This window comes from Pongo pygmaeus, chromosome 1 (genome assembly GCF_028885625.2).
Source record: "Pongo pygmaeus isolate AG05252 chromosome 1, NHGRI_mPonPyg2-v2.0_pri, whole genome shotgun sequence".
NCBI classification, from domain to species: Eukaryota; Metazoa; Chordata; class Mammalia; order Primates; family Hominidae; genus Pongo; species Pongo pygmaeus.
Genome location: NC_072373.2, coordinates 13,054,986 through 13,078,975, shown reverse-complemented (window position 1 = coordinate 13,078,975; position 23,990 = coordinate 13,054,986). Strand labels below are relative to the sequence as shown.

The following is a 23,990-nucleotide window of genomic DNA, read 5'->3' as shown; positions in this document are numbered from 1 at the left end:
GGTGGGAGGTGTGCTCTCTCCTCCTCGTGGGCTGCCTGCTGGGCTGACTTATCAATGTGGGGGCTCAGGGCCACCCCGAGTTCTGCCTTCTGGGTGGCCAGCCTGCGTTGGCACTGTTGGATGGAGTCAAGCTCAGTTTTTGAGGCTCAGGGAGGCTCTCGTGAGCCGATGGAGGGATGGAGGAGGGGAGAGGTGCTTGCTGCCCAGAGAGCTGGGCTGCTGGGAACAGGAAGGAGAAGAGGAGCTGTTGGGAAGGGGGACAGTGAGTGGAGATGCCCTTTATCTATAAAGGTAAAGACCGTTATCCGAGGTCTATGGAAATCCAGAGAAGCAATCATGGTTGGCCTCTGATCACATGGGAAGAAGCTCACTGAAGTCTGGGGGGCCCACATTCCAAGGGCCAGCACGAGGCCAGGAGCAGGCACAACCAGCTTCTTGGGCAACATGCTTGCCGAGGTCAAAGGTGGGAGGTGATGCGGTGAACACCTGACCGTGTATTCCAGTGCCCCTCTCACACCTAGCCAGCCTGGGACACAGACCAGGCACACCTTGGCTTCAGGCCACCGCCTCCCAGAACTTTATGGCATGGACAGCATGCTCGCTTGCCTTTTCTGGCCAGTTACCTTCACTGCTACAGACACAGGACTATGAGTGGGGCTGCAGTGGTGGTTCTCCAGGTCCTGAGTCCCTGGACCTATAACCCACAGCTGACATTTGGAAGAAAAGAACATCCTAACGCAGGCATTGAGGCCCCGCCCTTGCTTGCACTGTCTTGGAGACTCAGCCTCAAATGCAGATCCCCTCCCCGCCGCAGAGCCGCCTTGTGTGTCTTCAGGGAACCCTGCAGAAAGGAGAACTCCGGCATCTGGATTTCGGGGACTGACTGTCTTGTCACCCTGCTCTGCTGAGTGAGGATGCTCAGCGTGTGGGAACAGACTGAAGCAGCTGACTAATGACTGTTGCCTGGGGAGACCAGGGCCTTGGGGTTTGCATAATTTCCCCAATATATCAGGAAGTGGGTAGCGCAGAGGGACCAGGAGAGCAAATATTGAATGCGTCAGTGGTTCTTAACCTTTTTCAGTATGAAAGTTCCTTTTATGGTTAAGAAAGCATCTGTGGTCACAGTTTAGTAGCTGTGCATTTAGAATCATGGTTTGGGAACATATATAAGGACTAATAATACCAACAGCAGGGGTTGCAGCCACCCACATGGTACTTACTAGGTGGCAGGCATTTGTCCAAGTGCTCTACATGTCTATGAATTCACCAAATGCTTACGAAAACCTGGTGGATGGTGTTATTAGTCTCATTTTACAGGTGAGGTCCTTGAGGCACAGAGCGGTCAGGTGACTTTTCCAAGGCCACACAGCTGATAATTGGTGGAACCAGGATTCAAGCCCAGGTAAGCCAGCTCCAGATTCCACACTCTTAACCATCCTTCTGTGTCCCTGTGTCAGAGAGGGCTACACAGCTGTGGCCTGTTACATAGGAGTGGCGTCGTCTGTCAGTATACGTGGGGGACTGGTTCCAGGACCCCCAAGTATGCTCAGAGCCCCACATACTCACATCCCTGTAGAACCTGCATGTACAAAGAGTTGGTCCTCCTTATACTCAGGTTTTACATCCTGAGAACATTGTAGTTTTGATTCCCATTCAGTTGAAAAAAATCCATGTATAGGTGCACCCAGGCAGTTCAAACCCATGCTGCCCAGGGGTCAACTGTACTGTGCCTTAGTGAAGATGCATGAGCTAGAACTGTGTGTATCAACATAGATACGTTCCAAATACATAATCATGGGGGAATAAACAAACTGCAGAAGGCTATGGAAGGTATTAATGCATTCATATAAAGTGCAAAACCATACAGGACAGTACTCTGTATCATTCACGAATCCAGGTTTACCTAGTGAAAGCCTGCCTAGGCATAAAAACACCAAATTCAGGATAGTGATTACTTTCCTGGGAGCGAATGGCACCAGGAGGGGGTAGGCTGGGAGCTCCAGCTGTGTCATTTTTATTTATTAAACCACAGCTGGGGCCGGGCATGGTGGCTCATGCCTGTAATCCCAACACTTTGAGAGGCTGAGGTGGGCGGATCACCTGAGTTCAGGAGTTCGAGACCAGCCTGGCCAACATGGTGAAACCCCGTCTCTACTAAAAATACAAAGATTTGCCAGGTGTGGTTGCACGTGCCTATAATCCCAGCTACTCGGGAGGCTGAGGCGTGAGAATCGCTTGAACCCAGGAGACAAGGTTGCAGTGAGCCGAGATGGCACCACTGCGCTCCAGCTTAGGCGACAAAAGTGAAACTCTGTCTCAGAAACAAACAAACAAAACATAGCTGGAGCAAATGTGGCAAAATATTAAGGATGGAGTGCTGGGTGCATGAGTATTTGCTGTTATTTCTTTGTATATACATAAACTATTTTATAATATAAAGTTTCAACCTGCCACGCATTTGTAACATTGTCAGATGAATTTGCATACATACGTTTTGAACCAGCGTGTGTGATAGAGACTGGTTTCTTTTGTCTGGAGTCTGTGCTTGGTGCACTCAGAGTTTCAGACCCCCTCAGTTACTGCGAGGGTCTCCTCAGGAGTCTCAGCCCACAGGCAGCTAGGATCAGGATGCACCCCCTTTTAAGGATAGGGTGATTATGAAGTGTCCAGAGAGTGGTGGCACAGAAGTGGAGACACTAGGGTGTCCAGATGTGGGTCCTGGCTTAGGGGAGAGGATTTATAAAGTAAAATGGCTGCAGAGACTCTGAATCAAGCGCAGGTTAGAAGCATAGTGCTTTGTTGGTGCAGCACAGGCACTGCCTCCAGGGACATCGGAGGTGACTTCTGTTGAGTTTTGCTGACTGCACAGAAGACACTGTCATACCCACAAAGAATAGCAGGGGACATTTCTGCCAGAAACACCACTAAGACATTAGTAAAAATGATTGTAACCCAGCTACTCAGGAGGCCGAGATGGGAGGATCACTTGAGTCTAGGAGTTCAAGACCAGCCTGGGCAATATAGGGAGACATCATCTCTAAAAAATAAAATAAATTAGCCAGGCATTTGGGCTGCACCTGTACATAGTCTCAGCTACTCAGGAAGTTAAGGCAGGAGGATCCCTGGAGCCCAGGAATATGGAGGCTGCAATGAGCTCTGATGGCACCACTGCACTCCAGCCTGGGTGACAGCAAGACCCCGTCTCTTAAAAACAAACAGAAAGATTGTAAGACAGCAAATGTCAGCTTGAGTTAGTAGTTGAAAAAATAGGCTGGACGGGGTGGCTCATGCCTGTAATCCCAGCACTTTGGGAGGCCGAGGCAGGCGGATCACGAGGTCAGGAGTTCAAGACCAGCCTGATCAACATTGTGAAACCCCGTCTCTTTTTGTATTTGTAGAAATACAAAAATGAGCCAGGCATGGTGGCGGGTGCTTGTAATCTCAGCTACTCGGGAGGCTGAGGCAGGAGAATCACTTGAACTTAGGAGGCAGAGTTTGCAGAAAAAAAAAAAAGAAAAGAAAAAGAACAAATAGGCAAGCAGGAGTTCAAAGGGTGGGAACAAATCAGTGACGCGTGAACAGACTGATTTATGAGGGCAGGGGGCAGAGTCCAGCAGCTGCTCAAAGGCCTTTATGCTTCTGTCGAAACAAGTACATCACATGCAGAGCTCTAGGCCCTCCTGTGTCATCCGAAAGGATGGGGTGAAGGCCTGGGTTACTGAGGGGGCACAAGTCGCCCACAGGTCCGGGATGAGGAGGCCTTGGCCCACTGTGGGAGTGGGTGGTGCGGAAAGCCCATGAGGGCTCTCGAACATTCCCCAGCGCCTGACAGCAGCCAGCTGGGGACATCTCCCAGCCGCGGCTCAGCCTTCAACAGTCAAAAAGCCAGCATCACCCACAGTGCCATCACCAGATCTATTCTAGGTTCTGCTGAGGTTCTAGGTGGGACTTTCAAAAGCAGAAGAAACGATGCTAAAACCGAAAGGAATTTGCCATTAGGGAGAAATGCTTTATTTTCACCAGATGACAAACTTCAGGGTTTCCGATGAAAGTTGCCGCAATTTCTTCTTTCTCCTTCAGGCCTGATTCTGCTCCCCTCCCCTGTCCTCCCATCCTTTTTGCCGCAATGGGGGAAGCCCTGAAAAACCCTGGTGTTTTCAGAGGCTGTGTGGAGCCCAAGGAAGGGGAGGGAAAGGAAGTGGGGCTCATTTACCCACCGTTCAGTTCCTGAGCGGGTTCCCCAAGAAGCAGCTGGGACTCTCCAACCCAACCTCACTTCCCCGGGGTCCCTGTCATTAGGCAGATGGCACCCCCATGGCTGTCCCTGCCGTGCTCCCTCAGACCCCTCCCTGCTGCCTCAGTTTCTCGGCCCTCCACCCTTCCCTGCCTCCTGCCTCTCCCTGTCTGCCCTTCTCAGGACCCAGGCTCCTTCTGTCTGTCCACAAGCATGCTCAGGTCTCCCCATCTTAAAAACAAGGTCTGGACCCCCTGAATAACCTCTCTCTTGCATTTCACAAACATGCGCTTTTGGAAAGCAGTTTATGCTCTTGAATTGACTCACTGCTCCCACTTCCTCCTGCTGCCATCCAGGGCCTGCCTGTTCCCCCTCCAGCCTCCCCGTCAGCCGAGCCTGCCCTTGGCCAGGCCCTGTGGCAGCTTAAGGTGAAGTGGTCCAGCCTCTCAGCCGCACTGGACACCCTGTCTCCTGCCCGGGGCCTCTCTCCCCTGCAGTCTTTGAGGCCTTGACCACTGAGGGGACTGCTCTTTGACCTCCTCCCTACTCTTAGTTTTTTTTTGTCTTTTTGTTTTTTTTAAATAACAGCTTTATTGAGATATAATTCACATTTTCTGTGCTGTCCCCATCTCGAAGTGTACCATATTCAGAGTTGCGCAGTGACCCCACAGTCCACTGTAGACCTTTTCCACCCCAGAAGGAACCCCGTGCCTCTTAGTGGTCACCCTCCATTTCCCCGCCACGCCCTCCAGGCCCAGGCATCATGAATCTGTGTTGGGCCTCTGATTTGTCTTCGTTTTCACCTTGTCTGTCAACCCACGGTCTGCAGCCTTTGCTCTGCTCTGTACCCCAGGGACCCTTCTCATAGCACAGGTCTGCATTCCAGCTGTGCCACTGCTCCCATGAAGCTCTCCGCACCCTTACCCTGGACAGCAGCCTCTTCCTGGCTGGTCTGCACCCCAGCCTGGCCTTCTGCTGCCCTCCCCAGCTCCAGGCTCCTGCAGCACCTCTCCTCACCCCCTCCCTCACCACTCCTAAGTCCACATGCAGGTTCACACCTCCTCATGCTTCCCACACCTCCTCATGCTTCCCCACACCTCCATGCACTTTTCCCACCTCCTCACATCACAACTCCTCACACCTCCTCACACCTCCCACTCACACCTCCTCACACCTCCCACTCACACCTCCTCACGCCTCCCACACCTCTACATGCTTTTCACACCTCCTGTTATGGTTTGGCTGTGTCCCCATCCAAATCTCAACTTGAATTGTATCTCCCAGAATTCCCACGTGTTGTGGGAGGGACCCACAGGGAGGTAATTGAATCATGGGGGCTGGTCTTTCCCATGCTATTCTTGTGATGATGAATAAGTCTCACAAGATCTGATGGGTTTATCAGGGGTTTCTGCTTTTGCTTCCTCCTCTTTTTTTTTCTCTTGCTGCCACCATGTAAGAAATGCCTTTCGCCTCCTGCCGTGATTCTGAGGCCTCCCCAGCCATGTGGAATTGTAAGTCCAATTAAACCTCTTTTTCTGCTTAGTCTAGGGTATGCCTTTATCAGCAGTGTGAAAATGGACTAATATAGTAAATTAATACCAGGAGTGGGGTGTTGCTGAAAAGATACCCAAAAATGTGAAGCAACTTTGGAACTGGGTAACAGACAGAGATTGCAACAGTTGGAGGGCTCAGAAGAAGATAGGAAAATGTGGGAAAGTTTGGAACTTCCTAGAGACTTGTTGAATGGCTTTGCCTAAAATGCTGATAGTGATATGGTCAATAAAATCCAGGCTGAGGTGGTCTCAGATGGAGATGAGGAACTTTCTGGGAACTGGAGCAAAGGTGACTCTTGTTATGTTTTAGCAAAGAGATTGGTGGCATTTTACCCTTGCCCTAGAGATTTGTGGAACTTTGAACTTCAGAGAGATGATTTAGGGTATCTGGCAGAAGAAATTTCTAAGCAGCAAAGCATTTAGAGGTGACTTCAGTACTCTTAAAGGCATTCAGTTTTAAAAGGGAAACAAAACATAAAAATTCAGAAAATTTGCAGCCTGACTATACAATAGAAAGGAAAAACCCATTTTCTGGGAAGAAATTCAAGCAGGCTACAGAAATGTGTATAAGTAGCAAAGAGCCTAATGTTAATCCTCAAGACCATGGGGAAAATGTCCCCAGGCCATGTCAGAGACCTTCACGGCAGCCCTTCCCATCATAGGCCCTAAGTCCCTTTTGTGGGCTGGGCCCAGGGTCCCCATGCTGTGTGCAGCCTAGGGACTTTGTGCCCTGTGTTCCAGCTGCTCCAGCCATGGCTGAAAGGGGCCAACGTAGAGCTCGGGCTGTGGCTTCAGAGGGTGGAAGCCCCAAGCCTTGGCAGCTTCCATGTGGTATTGAGCCTGCAGGTGCACAGAAGTCAAGAACTGAGGTTTGGGAACCTCCACCTAGATTTCAGAAGATGTATGGAAATGCCTGGATGCCCAGGCAAAAGTTTGCTGTGGGGGTGGGGCCCTCATGGAGAAGCTCTGCTAGGGCAGTGCAGAAGGGAAATGTGGGGTCGGAGCCCCCACACAGAGTCCCTACTGGGGCACTGCCTAGTGGAGCTGTGAGAAGAGGGCCACTGTCCTCCAGACCTCAGAATGGTATATCCACCGACAGCTTGCATCATGCTCCTGGAAAAGCCACAGACACTCAACACAGCCCGTGAAAGCAGCCGGGAGGGAGGCTATACCCCACAAAGCCACAGGGATGGAGCTGCCCAAGACCATGGGAACCCACCTCTTGGATCACTGTGACCTGGATGTGAGACTTGGAGTCAAAGGAGGTCATTTTGGAGCTTTAAAATTTGACTGACCTGCTGGATTTCAGACTTGCGTGGGCCGTGTAACCACTTTGTTTTGGCCACTTTCTCCCATTTGGAACGGCTGTATTTACCCAATGCCTGTATCTCCATTGTATCTAGGAAGTAACTAGCTTGCTTTTGATTTTACAGGCTCATAGGCAGAAGAGACTTGCCTTATCACAGATGAAACTTTGGACTGTGGACTTTTGGGTTAATGCTGAAATGAGTTAAGACTTTGGGGGACTGTTGGGAAGGCATGATTGGTTTTGAAATGTGAGGACATGAGATTAGGAGGGGCCAGGGATGGAATGATATGGTTTGGCTGTGTCCCCCTCCAAATCTCAACTTGAATTGTATCTCCCGGAATTCCCATGTGTTGTGGGAGGGACCTGGGAGGAGGTAATTGAATCACGGGGGCCAGTCTTTCTTGTACTATTCTCGTGATAGTGAATAAGTCTCAGGAGATCTGATGGGTTTATCAGGGGTTTCCGCTTTTGCTTCCTCATTTTTTTCTCTTGCTGCTGCCACGTAAGAAGTGCTTTTTGCCACCCACCGTGATTCTGAGGTTTCCCCAGCCATGTGGAACTGTAAGTCCAATTAAACTTCTTTTTCTTCCCAGTCTAAGATATGTCTTCATCAGCAGCATGAAAACAGACTAATACACCTCCTCATACCTCCCATGCCTCCACACTTTTCACACTTCCTCACACCTCCCATACTGCCTCACGCTTCCCACACCTCCCATACCGCGACACACTTTTCACATCTCCTCCCACCTCCCACACCTCCCACACCTCCCACACCTCCCCATGCTTTCAACACCTCTCATACCTCCTCACACCTCCCATGCCTCCTCACACTTTTCAGCACCTCCTCACAGCCCCCATGCCTCTCCACACCTCCCCATGCCTCCCCACACCTCTCACACTTCCTACACCTCCTCACACCACTGGTGCTTATTACTGACATGTCTGTCTGCCTGTGTTTTTCTCTGGGACAGACCCAGCTTCTCCTCCTTTTTACAATTCTTGGGTCCAACCCAGGGTCTGATGCAGACTGAGTGCTGAGTATCAGTTGACCTGACTTGAACACCACCAATTGGAAAGCCAGGTTGATGTGAATTTTCATCTGGCCTCATTTGTTCCTTAGCCTCTCATAGGGGTCACACCTCCCTCTTTTTCATTCTTGTACAGCTGGGGACACTGAGCAGGGGGTGCCCGTGCTGTCAAAGCACCAGAGAATATGACAGCAGAATTCATGTCTGCCTCCCCACAGGAGCTGTCGCCCCTCCCAGCTGAGTTCCTGCAAAGGTCAGTGGGAGCCAGTGCAGACTGGCAGAGATGGGCAGCCGGATATGAGAGCCCGGCCGGCCAGAGAGCCAGGGTGAGCCAGGAGGTTTAGCTCAAGTTCCGGACACCCACCAGTCTTTAGCAAAGTCTCTCAGAACACAGAGGGGAGTGGGTGAGAGAGTTTAGATTTTTGTTTTTGAAAACTTGGTTTATGCCCTTTAATTAACGAGGGCAAAAGTTGTACAGAAATTATATGTGTGTGTGCTGATATTATCTATAGAATAAGTTATATAGATAATGTAAGTACATATATATATTATTTCAGTTTCACATGCCAGGAATTCAAACACAACTTTAAAGAACTTAAGTTTAGGAATTAACCTGAAGGATTAAGGAAGAGTTTCTCAGCGCAGCTTGAATAGTGCCCAGATCAATTCGAGAGAGAGAGAGAGAGAGAGAGAGAGAGAGAGAAAGAGAGAGAGATAGATGGATGGAGTTTTGCTCTTGTTGCCCAGGCTGGAGTGCAATGGTGTGATCTCAGTTCACTGCAACCTCTGCCTCCCGGGTTCAAGCAATTCTCCTGCCTCAGCCTCCCAAGTAGCTGGGATTCCAGGCACCTGCCACCACACCAAGCTAATTTTTATAGTTTTAGAGGAGACAGGGTTTCACCATGTTGGCCAGGTTGGTCTCGAACTCCTGACCTCAGGTGATCCGTCTGCCTCAGCCTCTCAAAGTGCTGGGATTACAGGCATGAGCCACTGCACCCAGCCTGAATTCAAGATCTATTGCCACAAATTATAAGAAGTGGATAGAGCTTTTCAAAACCATGGTCAAGGCTTTTATTTTGATGTTTGCACCCATGGCTTTGAGCTTGGGAGGATGAAAATGACTGATTTAACATCAGATTGTGCCTTGATATGCTGATGACTTTTTCCCTCCAGGCAGGGAGGTGGACCTAGTGATGAAATGAGTAAGGGTTTGTGAGTTATCCGCATCTTGGCTGGCGTAAGTCATCCTTGCCTTTCAGGGCTAGAATGGTGAACTCCAGGGCCCTCTTGTACTCAGTGCATTGCTTGATCTGTGTTCATGTTCATGGAGTAAAGGCTGGGGAGCATCTTAAAGTTGCTGTTGCCTCTCCTTTGTTGTTGTTACTGTTATCATTACTCTTATGAAGGCTGCAGTGAACCTTGTGTTCATACTTGGTTCCATAGCGCAGTGCTTCCCAAACTCTATTCCCGGGAACGCTCATTAGGAAGACTGTAATTGGTCAAATAAATTTGGAAAACCACTGTATACCATATGTTTCTCTTGAAGACTGACAATATATTTGCCTTTGAAAGGCTCTTACATTTCCTGCAGGGGGAAAAAGTTTTCCTAGCAGTTTCTAAATTTGTTTGATCACGTGACGTTTATTTTCAGTCATATTTCTTACCAATTTCCAGTTCTGCTGGAACACCTTGAGAAGGCCTGCCTCAGAATAAATTCTTACAAGTGGAATCATTGGGCAAAGCATATGAACATTTATATGTGGTGGCCAGGAGCGCTGCAGTACAGCCACTTCATGTGTTGGGTAAGAGTAATCCAGGCGCGTTGAACTGGGTTACCTACCGCTTGGTAAACCCCACTAAGTGGGCAAAATATCAAAACAGATTTTTATATTGAACGGGTCAAACATTTAAAAAAAAATTCTGTAGTTTCTTCTTCTCACTTTGGCATTTGTGAAGAAGCCTCAGTTATTAAAAGCAAGATCCCTCAGGACTGTTTAACAGAAAGGCATTGTTCTGCGTTGCGTGACATCAGTAGCATATTTTGTAATGGAACTTTGGAGTCATGTATTAATCTATTTCTTGTTTCTAAGAGAGGTTGTTTGGTAACATTTCTTTTTATGGATGTCAGAGAAATACCAAAGGTGACGTGTCTTGCCTAAAATCCCGTGGTGGGTTGTCAGATAAAGTGGAACCAGGACTCCTTTAAAGGAGGGTCACTGTACTGAGCCATCTATTGTGCCGTTACCAGAGAAAAATATCTTAATGTATATATGGTGTAAATCCCTACCTCCTCCCTACTTCCAAAAAGGATTTATGACAAAGAGAAAACTCATAGCAGAACCAAATAATTCTTCTAGAAGATTGGAAGCCTCACGTATGAAGTTCGGAGGTTATAAAGGGGAAGAGGTGCTTACTTAGAAATCTTTAGGAATGGCCAGGCACAGTGGCTAACGCCTGTAATCCCAGCACTTTGGGAGGCCGAGGTGGGTGGAGCACTTGAGGTCAGGCATGAGCCACCGTGCCTGGCTGTCATAAGATCATTATCTTATGGGTTTTTTTTTTTAAGAGCTGAGGCCTCACACTATGTTGGCGAGGGTGGTCTTGAACTCCTGGGCCCAAGCGATCCTCCCATTTCAGCCTCCTCCCTGAGAAGCAGCGGAGAGTGGATGTGACCGGGGGATTCAGGAGGGAGAGGAGGACCAGGCGGGTATGCATGTTGAGCACCGGGGTTCAGGAGCTTCAGGGGGCTGTGGGAGGAAAGGCCCCGAGGCCGAGGGTAGGTTTAGGAACTCCATGGAGAGCAGCTTGCTTGCAAGTGGGGATGTGAGTCTTCTATCCCCGCCCTAGCTTCATTGAGGTATAATTGACAAAGATGGAATATATTCAAAGTGTGCACCGTGATGTTTTGATAATACATGTGCATAAGGAATGATTCCCACAATCAAGCTAGTTAACAACATATCCATCACGTCACATAGTTGCCCACCCTTGTTTTGTGGTGAGAACACTTAAGATCTCTCCTAGCAAATTTCAGGTAAACAATACATTGTTACTGACTGTAGTCACCACGCTGTAGGAGAGCTCCCCAGGACTTACTCAACATGGCTGGAGGACACTACGCTAAGTGAAATAAGCCAGTCACAGAAAGACAAATAGATCCCGCTTATATGTGGAATCTAAACAAGTTAGAACTCATAGAAACAGAGAGTACAGTGGTACTTGTGGTACAGTGGTGGTTGCCAGGGGCTGGGGGATGAGGGGGTGCGGTGGGAGAATGGAGAGATGTTGGTCAAAGAGTCCAGACTTGCCAGAACGGCGGTCTTCAGATGCTCGACAGATTGTTTCTGAAAAGCTGTCCTTTCTCCTCCAGTCTTCCACACCCTTTCTTTCCTTCTCCCAGTACTGTACTGCAACCCTGTTAAACACCAGGGATCCATGTGCTCATGTGTAACTGCTCCACAGGCTACCCTAGTCCTCAGAGACCCCCCACTGAGATCCGCATGAGCCTGGGCCCCTGCTTGAATCTCCAGCATGTGCTGTAGCAGTAGCAGCCTCCTTTTCTGGGGAGTGGAAGCATATGTGGACACCTACCTTCTGCCTCCTCTTCACCTTCTCGAAGGCTCTGCCAGGCTCTCTGCCATCCAGTGTGTGTGGGCAATTCAGCAATTGTGAAGACTTAGAAAAGAGCTTGAGAAACGCCAGTCTGCAATATTTCTGTTTTAGAAAACAGTCCAATTTGATACTTCTTTTGTCCAAAGATGTTTTGTTATTTTAAATGTACTGCAAAGTTTGAGGCCTGGGTAGGCAGACACTTACTAATTTGGTGCCAGCAAAAATTCTAATAAAGAGAGTGGACTGTTTATCTTAAATAAGAATCTTAAGGCCAGGTGTGGTGGCTCACGCCTGTAATCCCAGCACTTTGGGAGACTGAGGTGGGCAGATCACCTGAGGTCAGGAGTTCGAGACCAGCCTGGCCAACATGGTGAAACCCCATCTCTACTAAAAATACAAAAATTAACTGGGTGTGGTGACACCTGTAATCCCAGCTACTCGGGAGGCTGAGGCAGGAGAATCACTTGAACCCGGGAGGCAGAGGTTGCAGTGAGCCGAGATGGCGCCATTGTACTCCAGCCTGGGCAACAAGAGTGAAATTCTGTCTCAAAAAAAAAAAAAAAGAATCTTAACAGAAGTACTTGCCTATGGTAGACTAGTAATACATTTACTTTTGTTTTCTTTTTTAACCATGTTCGAATTCCTTTACTATTAAAACTGTATGTGCAACATAAGAAATGTTTGGCATAACAAATATGGACGTTTCAATTACAAAAAACGTGCCCCAGCGCTGGGGGATGAGGGGGCAGAGGAATTCCCAGTGATGGTATCAGTCTGGTTCTGTCAACATATTGGACCCCAACCTGCCATGTTTTTCTGTCGTTGCAGGTGATTTTCAAAGCCAAGTCAAAATATTCTCCAGAATTACTCAAATACCGGTAAGTACTGCGGGGCATCTCTTTCTGTGGTAGAAGGGGAAAGTGCCGACACAGGAATCTCATCTCTCCATTGGGGTTTGCACACATCACTGCTCTGTGAGCCGCCGGAAACAGTCCTGCCTGCTGGCTGGCTGCCCACATTGTGCGCATCATGTGCATTGCCGGTGAGGGTCAGGTCATCAAATCATGACTTCATGAATCATGGGGACTTGCATCATACTTACCCAGTTCAGAAACAAGAGCCTGGTGCCTTTCCTAACAGGAGGAAATAGATGGGAATAAAATAGGTGTATGTTGCCTCTAAACCTTTCTGAGGCACTTAAGAAGTAAGAGTTCAGGGTTCCTTGAAGATGCAGTGCTTTGCCAGGTGCTCCCTCTTCCCCATCCCGCACCTCCCACGCTCCCACTGCAGGTGCAGGTGCAGGTGCAGGTGCAGGTGCAGCTGCAGCTGCAGCTGTAGCTGTGGAAGGGCCTCGCCCCTGCAGCCTGCCACCTGGTGGCCTTGCCTGCCTTGTCTCAGCTGCTGGTGGGCTCCGGCTCCTTGTTTTCCAGAACTTCAGCACCCATTGAACCCTAAGTTGCTACACAGCTGCTTGCAGGGTATCCATCCACATCCAGAATTACTGTTCTGACCATTCAGTGCTCATTTAGGCACCAGGAGGAAGAATGTGTTATAGCTGAGAAGTGAACACTCTGTATTTGTAAAGATGGCTTAACACAAAGGCTTACAGAATCAGGCAGAGCAGGATGTGCAACATGCCAAAAACATGGACACTGAGAGGCATGGACATTTTGTGGAAGAAGAGAGGCTTGTGCCGGAGTGTAATCTGGAAGGGAACCTCTTAAGTTATGTGAGGAGGGGGATCTGCATTTTCCTATGGAGCGGTTCGTAGCGCTCCCCAGAGGGGAGAGGCCTATGACTTTCCTAAGGCCGAGAACCAGTGGCTTAAAGAATAGTCAGGTTTGGCCGGGCACGGTGGCTCACGCCTGTAATCCCAGCACTTTGGGAGGCCAAGGTGGGCGGATCACTTGAGGTCAGGAGTTCGAGACCAGCCTGGCCAACATAGTGAAACCCTGTCTCTACTAAAAATACAAAAATTAGCCGGGCGAGGTAGCGCACATCTGTTGTCTCAGCTACTTAGGAGGCTGAGGTGGGAGAATCACTTGAGCTCAGGAAGCAGAGGTTGCAGTGAGCCAAGATTGCACCACTGTGCTCCAGCCTGAGCAGCAGAGTGAGAATCCATCTCAAAAAAAAAAAAAAAAAAAAAAAAAAAAGAATGGTCAGGTTTGACTGGGGTTGGGGGAGGAGAACAGGCCTCTGGAAGAGGCGAGGGGGTGCAGCGTGAGTCCAGGGGTTCTGGCATCTCTGCCCAGGAGAACTCCACTGCCAACGGCAAACATTTCTGAAAAGGTGACTCTGGCCATTGCCTCCTTGGGTCAAAATGAAAAGTTATTTTGTCATTTTTAAAAATATGTTAAATCGTATACATATTTTATTTAAATATATATCATCTAAAAATATGTAAAGACTTTTTACTTAAAATTCTGAAGGTGTAATAGTTTAATCCCGAGTTTATATCCAAGGAAACCAGTTCAGAAAGTTTCTCTCAAGTTCAGAAAGTTCTGTGAAGGTGCCTGGGCCAAGATACAAGTCCCAAGACTCACCGTCCCGGGCTTTGTTTTGTTTTTTACCGGATCTTGCTGTCTCCCTTCACTGCTTTGTACGTGGTTCAGTTCACGTCTCTACCAGGCTCAGGTGGAACTTCAGCGTCCGCTGTGAGATGATGTTGGTCCCAAGGAGAGCAATTTAAAGTACAGGTTGAGTGTCCCTAATCTGAAATGCTTGAGACCAAAAATATTTCAGATTTCAGATTTTTTTGGATTTTGAAATATTTGCATATACAGGCCGGGCACAGTGGCTTACTCCTGTAATCCCAGCACTTTGGGAGGCCGAAGCAGGTGGATCATTTGAGGTCAGGAGTTTGAGACCAGTCTGGCCAACATGGTGAAACCCCGTTTCTACTAAAAATACAAAAATTAGCTGGGTGTGGTGGCAGGCGCCTGTAATCCCAGCTACTCAGGAGGCTGAAATGGGAGAATCGCTTAAGCCTAAAGGGTGGAGGTTGCAGTGTGTGGAGATCATGCCACTGCACTCCAGCCTGGGCAACACAGCGACTCCGTCTCAAAAAAAAAAAAAAGGAAAAAGAAATATTTTTGTATACCTAATGAGAGATGGGGGGATTGGATGGGACACAAATCTAACACGAAATGTATTTATGTTTCAGATACACCTTATACACATATCCTGAAGGCACTTTTATACAACATTTTTAATAACTCAGCATAAAACAGTTGTAACTGTGTTTTGACTGCAGTCCATCACATGAAGTCAGGTGTGGAATTCTCCATTTGTGGCATCATGTTGATTGATGCTCAAAAAGTTTCAGATTTTGGAGCATTTCGGATTTTGAATTTTTGGGTTAGGGATGTTCAACCTGTATAAAGTACAAGTAGACAGTTCCCTCTCTTCTCCAGTAACAAGATAGTAGCCTCTCCTCTGCATCTGTAGTCTTTGTCCTGCATCCCCCCAACCAGAAATGTAGGTCAAAGCATGAATGAAGATGGGCACGGGAGGAGAACGTTCTGTCTGATCGGACCGTGGAACTGATTTTATCTTGGAAGCAGTTGAGGCTGGGGTAATTAGATGTCTTCTAGATGTGGAATACGAAAGCACTGGTCAGAAAGGAAATTGTTTAAAAAGCTTTCAACCTCTGAGCACGGGGACTGGGGTCTTCGGGTGAGAAGATTTGTGCGTGGGGCAGTCCTCACTTGATCCTTGAGCCAAAGTATACCTCGAAGACAGGCTATGCTGACACGTATGGCTGCATTTTATTGGGAAGGGATTCGCAGAAATGAAGGGAGAAGATGGGGAGGAATATATTTGGATCCAGATGTTAAAAGTGGGATGTTTGGGACTGGGCGCGGTGGCTCATGCCTGTAATCCCAGCACTTTGGGAGGCCGAGGCAGGCAGATCACCTGAGATCAGGAGTTCGAGACCATCCTGGCCAACATGGTGAAACCCCATCTCTACTAAAAATACAAAAATTAGCCAGGCATGATGGCGCATGCCTGTAATCCCAGCTACTTGGGAGGCTGAGGCAGGAGAATCACTTGAACCCAGGAGGTTGAGGTTGCAGTGAGCCGAGATTGCGCCATTGTGCTCCAGCCTGGGCAACAAGAACAAAAACTCCATCTCAAAAAAAAAAAAAAAAAAGTGAGATGTTTAGGCCAGTGAGGTTGGAGAGTTCCTTGAAACAGGAGGGTGAGGTTTCAATGGGACATGCCTGTTAACCCAGTCCTAGTGATTTTGTTGCCAAATATAAAGAAATACTGGGAGGTATTCCTGTGTAGGCACATCCTTAGCCTAATCTATAGAATTCCTCAGTTCTCTTAAACCAGATGCCGCTAGAGACATTTCACGCCACAGTCTCTCCCTTGAGATGCCTTGGTATGTTGGCTTCTAAATAGATTGGCTTCCCTCATTCAATCATAACTCACTTGAAATAAAACATGAGCCATTAGTCTAGAACTCGTTGAAACTTTCCACTCCAATCTATTCCTGTAGTAATTCACTGGTTTTGAAGATAATTTATATTCAACTCAGCCAAGAATCACTTTATTTTTCACGTAAAACCACCTCTACCCTCCCACATCTGCTAGCTCAGAGTTTTGCTGGAATGGAAGGCAATTTGATTCAGGCCTTCTCTTTCTCAGTCTATGTATTTTAATTTATTTGGTTTAAGAAATGTGAACATTTGGCATGGGAGTGCTCAAGAGCATGTTGATTTTAAACATTTCCAACTGTTTGCCCTCTAGCTTTGTGATTTTTTTAAATAAGTAAAAAATATAGTGAGCCAGGTTTTCCTTTTTTTTTTTTTTTTTTTTTAAAAGAGACAAGGTCTCACCCAGGCTGGAGTGCAGTGGCGGTGGTGCAATCATAGCTCACTATAGCTTTAATCTCCTGGGCTCAAGCGATCCTCCTGCCTCTGCTTCCGGAGTAGCTGGGAATACAGGTGCATGTCACCACATCCAGCTAATTAAAAAAAAAATTTTTTTTTGTAGAGACAGGGTCTTGCTATGTTGCCCAGGCTGGTCTTGAATTCCTGGACTCAAGCGACTCTCCCGCCTCAGCCTCCCAGAGTGCTGGGATTACAGGTACACGCCACCACGCCTGGCATGCTTTTCCCTTTCTTTAAGTGAAAAAGCAGTGGCTCATGTTTGTAATCCCAGCGCTTTGGGAGGCTGAGGTGGGAGCATCACTTGAGCCCAGGAGTTCAAGACCAGCCGTTGACAACAGAGCAAGATCTCATCTCTACAAAATAAAAAAATCAGCTGGGCGTGGTGGTGTGCGCCTGTATTCCCAGCTACTCGGAATGCCGAGGTGAGAGACTCGCTTGAGCCTAGGAGGTTGAAGCTGCAGTGAGCTGTGATTGCACTACTGCTCTCCAGCCTGGGTGACAGAGCAAGACCCTGTCTCAAAAAAAAGAGAAGAAAGAAAGGGATGAAAGGGAGGGAGGGAGGGAAAGAGAGAGAGAGAAAGGAAGAAAGGAAGGAAGGGAAAGAGAGAAAGAAAGGGAGGGAAAGAGAGAGAAAGAGAGAGGAAGGAAGGAGGGAGGGAAGAAAGGAAGGAAGGAATTGATGGTATTGGGAGATAAATTTAAACAATGCTTTACGCCTTGTTTCTGTCCCCTCACAGTAGGAGGTGGCCAGGCACTGTTGTGTTGGCTGCCTTGAAGACTCACCTCATCCCTGCATTTGCTGACCAGCAGCACTGATCCTTCTGGTCCCACAAACAAAGTGGTCTTCCCAGATGCTGGGTCACACTGATTGTTTTATTTCTTTGGGTCATTTCTGTCATCATGCCAGGATGAACTATTTATCCTGGCCCTATGGTTTAGGTTAAAAAGAAGTAGTTTTGGGGGCAGTGTACAAAACTCTGTTTCTGTGGAAACATACTTTTTTGATACAGTTTATTCTGGCCCCCTTTGAAAACTCTCTCACCACACCTCCAGATTGCTCCCTTTCTACCACAGCTGCAGGCATAGAGGGGAAAAAAAAAACTTGTTTTGCAAGATGGTTTTGCATTATAAAGGTGATAACAAGCATATCAGGAAAAAAATTATACAATAGAAAAAGATAGACATGTGGAAAGAAAGCAAGCAAGTCCACTGAACTTTCCCTCCTCCCAACATAAACCACCCCCCCCCCAGCCCTAAGGAAATACAATGATGTATTCCATTGTAGGGTTTTATATAGATTTCCCAAGACAAAGTTGATATCTATATTGCATTTCCAATTTTGCATCCTGACTTTTTAGCTTGATGTTAGGTCACACATATTTTTTCCATATTGTTTCAAATCTCCCAACACAGCCTCCTTTCCTAAGATAATAACAGGCTTTTGTTTAGTAGACTAAACAAAGCCTCCTAAAGGCTCTGAGAATAGGATTTGATAGACAAAAATCAAGAAGGAGGAAGGTTCCAGGCAGAAAAATCAGCTTGTGGAAAGACAGGAGGTGGAGACACCTGGACATGTTTAAAACATGGAATCGACCAGCTTGATTAGCATGTAGCCTGTCCATAGATTGAGCTGCCTCTTGAGTGCTGGGTTCTAGAAGATGCGGGGTGGGGCTTTAGGGCAAAGGTGAATTAGGAAACTACATTAGTTCTGGTCAGAGGCATGAGACTGTGTGAGGCTGGCACAGGAGGCGTGGATAGAGTGGGAATGAAGAATCTACTGACCTTGACAATGGATTATATAGGGGGTGGATGGAATCAAAGAAGAACATTACAGTTAGAGTCTATGAAAAGCTATGGCACCTTTAACAGAAATAGGAACACTTAGAGGCGTGTTAGAAGAGGGACACTGGGGCGGGGTGCGGTGGCACGCGCTTGTAGTTCTAGCTACTCAAGAGGCTGAAGTGGGAGAATCGCTTGAGCCCAGGAGTTCAAGGCTGCAGTGAGCTAGGATTGCATCACTGCACTCCAGCCTGGGTGACACAGCAAGACCCCAACTCAAAAAAAAAAGGACATTGGGAATTGGGACATGCTGGCTTGAGGGGGCAGGGCCTCCGAATGGCAGGCTGTTAGGGAAATGAGTCCGGAACTCAGATCAGAGGCATGGCTTGAGACAAAAGATGTTTGAAGTCAGTTGTACAAAAGTCATGACTGAAGCTACAGAAACAAGCATACTCTCTGAGGAACAGTGTAGGCCAGGTGTGGTGGCTCACAGCTGTAATCCCAGCACTTTGGGAGGCTGAGACGGAAGGATCACTTGAGGCCAGGAGTTTGAGGCTGCAGTGAGCCATGATTGTGCCACTGCATTCCAACCTGGGTGACACAGAGAGATGCTGTCTCTTAAAAAATACAGAAAATCATAAGAGATAACAAATTTTCTACTTATTAAGTGGAAGTGGGTGATCATCAAGGTCTTCATCCTCATTGTGTTCATGCTGAGTAAGTGGAGGAGGAGGAGGGAGAGGAAGGTCTTGCTGTGTCAAGGGTGGCAGTGGAGGGACATCCATACATAAGTGGCCCTGCACAGTTCAAACCTGTATTGCTCAAGGGTCAGCTGTATTTCAAACAGCACCCACGAGGAATCATCTGGAAAACGTAAGTGGCCAGACAGTGCGTTCCCCAGGGGCTGCTGCGTGGAATGTGTGTACACGTCGGTTCTGGATGTTTCCATCTAGTGCTCTTCACAAAAGCACGGTGGATAAAACAATAAAAGCAGGGCTTTTGAGAATCTGGAATACAGATTTTTGGTAACTCCCAAGTGGCCCTGCCTTTGTCTCTCTCCACAGGTCCTTTGGCCCATACCCCCCTCCCCTGATTCCCCCATCACTGTGAGAACATGGGGCAGAGCACACGAAAACCGTAACACCTCCCTGTAAGCCAGGTGCTGCCCTCAAAGCTCCACAGGCATTATTTCCCTGGCCCCACTCCATGACCCCAAGAGACTGACACGGAACCACCTCCAGCTCTAGACACGAGGAAGCAGCGGGGCTTGCTTGGTTGGGTGACTGGCTCAAGGTTGCATGCAAATTTCAGTTTCCTGATTCTGACCTCCTACACCAAGGGCTTTACAACAGGTTCCAGGAAAACACTCCCACGCTGAATGCACAGTGTTCCATAGTGCAAGATGATCCTGACTGTGGAGACACGAAAACATGAAGCAAAGAGTGTGTCCTAGAATTGAAGGATATGCACTTAGCGGGAGTCCGGCATGGCATTTTGAGGCTGGGGATGTGGGAGGGTGGGGCTGCCCCTCTCATGCCCACAATCTGGTGGGGAAGAGGTTGGAGGTGTGGAGGGAACAGCAGGGCCTGTGACATGAGAGAGTGAGGGGCCTTGCTCAGCGATCAGGGCCTAGAAAAGAATCTGTCCATGGCAAATCATTAACGTTTCTGTTTGAAAAGCTCTGAGTGCATCATGACACATGAGGTCAAATCCCTAAGACTTCACAGTGCTCTCTGTCGTCACACAGCTCTTGGGGGGCAGGGGGCACTGTTCCCATCCCACTGCAGCCATGCTGGGGTGGCGGCTCCCCTCCTGCATGTCCGACTCGCTCATCTCTCCGATGCAAGTACTTTGTCCCTCCTCCAGGGCACACACGTTCCTTACTGTGGCACCTTCCTGCCCCCTGAGCTGCTTGGGGGCCCAGGCCACTTCATCTTCATCCCACTCTCTCAGCACGGGCCTGATGAGCAGCCAGCCCCCGGCACAGGGCTGTGCAGGGAGAAGCCTGCAGTCCTTTCCACCTTCCCAGAAAGTTAATTCCCCTATGTCGGGTTGTTTCCCCACTAGCCAGGGGAAGACCTAGCAGCTGCTGTGCTTAGAGCATTCATAGGAAATAAAAGGGCAGCCCTTGATAGCTGATGTCATGCTTTTTGGACTGACTCCTTCCTTCTTCCCTCCCTCCCCCTTAAACCTTCTTCATGGAGACCCTGCCACCTACAGTGTGGATGGAGAGAGTGGAAATGGAGAGTCTCATTTTCCACGGGACTTTCTGTCAAGGGAGACGCAGGCATTGATCAGATGGTCGCCCATCTGTTTTGTTATAAACTGTGATAAGTCTGTGAAGTTAAAATACAGGGGACCAGGAGAGCAGATGTCAGAGAAACCTGACTGCCTGTGTACCCATGGTGTGCGTGCATGTGAAGAGGTACAGGGAGGGTCAGGGGTGTGTTTGCTGCAGTGCTGTTTGAGCTAAGATCTAGAGGATGAGCAGGAGCCGGGCAGACAAAGTTCTTTGGTAGAACTGAGTTCTGAAAGTTATGTGAGAGATTTTGCCATTGGGTAGTGAATTAATAATTACAAGACATAAAATGCCATTCAGATTAGCCTGAGTAAGTGGGGGGTTGTTATATGACACTGGAATCTGAGGGCAGGAAATAAAACTGTAGCTGGGCATGGACCTGGGTGGGCTGGAACCAAGGTCTCTTTGGCCCATACCGCCTGCCCCTCTCTGTCTCTTTTTCTCTGTCTGCCTCTTTCTCTCTCTCACCCCTCCCTCTCCCTACCCATTGACTTACTATCAGTGGCATGTCTAGAGCTGGGACTGGAATCCCAGTTTCCATGTCCAGGTCTTTCCATAGATTTTACACAGGTCACTTAGGAAGTGTGTAGCTCTGAGAAACTACAGGTTAAAAATGGCCAGTGAAGTAGAGTTCTGCATCTGTTGATTCTTGGGCAGTTGCTGTGGCAGTGTTTTTCTTGTTTTGTTTTGTTTTTTTGAGACTGAGTCTTGCTCTATCACTCAGGCTAGAGTGCAGTGGCGCAATCTCGGCTCACTGCAACCTCCACCTCCCGGTTCAAGTGATTCTCCTGCCTCAGCCTCCCGAGTAGCTGGGATTACAAGTGTGTGCCACCACACCCAGCTAATTTTTGTATCTTTAGTAGAGACGGGGTTTCACCATGTTGGCCAGGCTGGTCTTGAACTCCTGACCTCAAGCAATCCACCTGCCTTGGCCTCCCAAAGTACTGGGATTACAGGCGTGAGCCACTGCACCCGGCCTGTGGCAGATTTTTAATCACATTAGTGAGTGCTCTCTGGACTCCACGTCAGTAATGAGTTTTGGGGGTAAAAATGCATTATACAAATTCATTATCTGACCTAATCCCCACAAAAGACCTACACATAAGGTAGGTATTACGTAGTCTTATTTTCAAGTGATGGAACCAAGGCTCAAAGAGGTTGCATTTTGTCTCAGTTAATTCTAGCAATGTGGAGTTGTCAGAATGCCTGTAAAACCCCATCCCGAGCTGTGCTCTCCACTCTTTGCTGTGAGTAGGGAGCGCCCAGCGAGTGTCCACGCCAGCCAACGTGTGTGAGCTCTCAGTCCTCACAACATCCCACAGATAGGGAAAGTGGGGTTCAGAGAGGTAAAGGACCATCCAGAGGCACAATTTGGGGTCAGTTTGTAATTTGAATCTGGGAACGTCTCTTGCCAAAGTCCAAGCTCTTAAATGTCACCTTTGGTGTGTCTGCTTCTAGCAGTTCACCAAAACACATCTCAGTTTCCTTCTAGACTGACCTGGGATGTGCAGCTGACAAGTTGCTCTCATGCCTTCCAGGTTGCCCCTCTACCTGGCCTCCCTGTTCATCAGCCTTGTTTTCCTGTTGGTGAATTTAACCTGTGCTGTGCTGGTAAAGACGGGAAATTGGGAGAGGAAGGTTATCGTCTCCGTGCGAGTGGCCATTAATGACACGCTGTTCGTGCTGTGTGCCGTCTCTCTCTCCATCTGTCTCTACAAAATCTCTAAGATGTCCTTAGCCAACATTTACTTGGAGTCCAAGGTAGGTGGAAATGCGGTCAAGATCCCTCCCATGAAACGTGTTCTAAAAAGAGTTCCTGGTTTGCAAAAGTACATTTTGATGAATTTTAGACTTGATTTTGCCTTGACTTTCTCTGTTTTATTGTCTCCCACACAGGGGCTACTCAAGGCTTTTTTTTTTTTTTTTTTTTTTTTGAGATGGAGTCTCGCTCTATCTCCCAGTCTGGAGTGGAGTGCGGTGGGGTGATCTCGGCTCACTGCAAGCTCCGCCTCCCAGGTTCACGCCATTCTCCTGTCTCAGCTTCCTGAGTAGCTGGGACTACAGGCGCCCACCACCACGCCCGGCTAATTTTTTGTATTTTTTTTTAGTAGAGACGGGGTTTCACCGTGTTAGCCAGGATGGTCTCGATCTCCTGACCTCGTGATCCGCCCGCCTCGGCCTCCCAAAGTGCTGGGATTACAGGTGTGAGCCACCGTCCCCGGACTACTCAAGGCTTTTAACAACAGAACTGTGGTTTTTAATAGGAGGGGTTGAATCATAGGTTGTCAGAATACCACTGAGCTCACCCCTATGGCACACAAGCTAACAAAGCACTACTGGCAAAAGAAAATAATATCTTAGATTTAGTTAACGACTGTCTAATACCGTACTCAAAAGTCAGTTTTAGTTTTTTGGTCATGTTAACCATTTTGAGCCAGGGGTCTTTTAACTGTCTTTGGAAATTGATAGCTTCATAACGTGGGGCACAAATCACTGATTTCCAGGTAATTCCAAGCCCAAAGTCACATTAGGGCTCCTGTATTCCCGGCCTCAGAGACTCTGGACAGAGCTGTCCTGAGCTCTGCCCCAGCTGTTGTCCCTCTGAGATTGTTTACTTGCCTCCTTGAGCCAGAGGCCCTGGCCCGGGCCCACCTGCTGCGTGTAGAAGCCAAGAAGATCCTCTTGGAGCTGAGCAGTGGCCATTAGAGATTTAGCAAATAAGCCATCTGACTTTCTTGCTCGTACACTCTAGGCCACGGGAAAATGGTGCATATTTTAACCCCGTTAAAGGCATCTCCAAACCAAGTCCCAGGGTCCATATGAAGACACTTGAAATTGTAGGAAGAAAGAGTGTGAAAAGGACTCTGATGGAAGACCCAACGAGACCACAGTGCCCTGAGATCCCAAAGGGCTTTACCAGAGTGATACCAGGCGGGGGCTGGGGAAGGGGCTGGTGTCTTGGACCTGAAGTGGTCCATACCTCCTTCTCCCTCTTTTCCAGGGCTCCTCCGTGTGTCAAGTGACTGCCATCGGTGTCACCGTGATACTGCTTTACACCTCTCGGGCCTGCTACAACCTGTTCATCCTGTCATTTTCTCAGAACAAGAGCGTCCATTCCTTTGATTACGACTGGTACAATGTATCAGACCAGGTCAGTGGGGGCGCTGAGGGGGTGTCACCTGACCAGGGACCCTTGGTATCCTCGAGGCATTGGTTCCAGGACCCCAGAAAGTACCAAAATCTGGATGCTCAAGTCCCTGATATAAAATGGTGTA

At 48.3% G+C, this 23,990-nt stretch overlaps 1 protein-coding gene across 2 annotated transcripts in view; it reads left to right on the top strand.

Annotated features, from left to right (window-relative positions):
* The window catches only part of GPR137B (G protein-coupled receptor 137B), a 73,244-nt gene that overhangs the window by 13,712 nt on the left and 35,542 nt on the right, over window positions 1-23,990 (top strand). For both annotated transcript variants that reach the window (XM_054479628.2, XM_054479637.2), the window contains exons 2-4: window positions 12,568-12,617; window positions 22,254-22,476; window positions 23,717-23,866. In XM_054479628.2, the coding sequence (XP_054335603.1) occupies window positions 12,568-12,617; window positions 22,254-22,476; window positions 23,717-23,866 (423 nt within the window). The remainder of the gene's footprint in view (window positions 1-12,567; window positions 12,618-22,253; window positions 22,477-23,716; window positions 23,867-23,990) is intronic.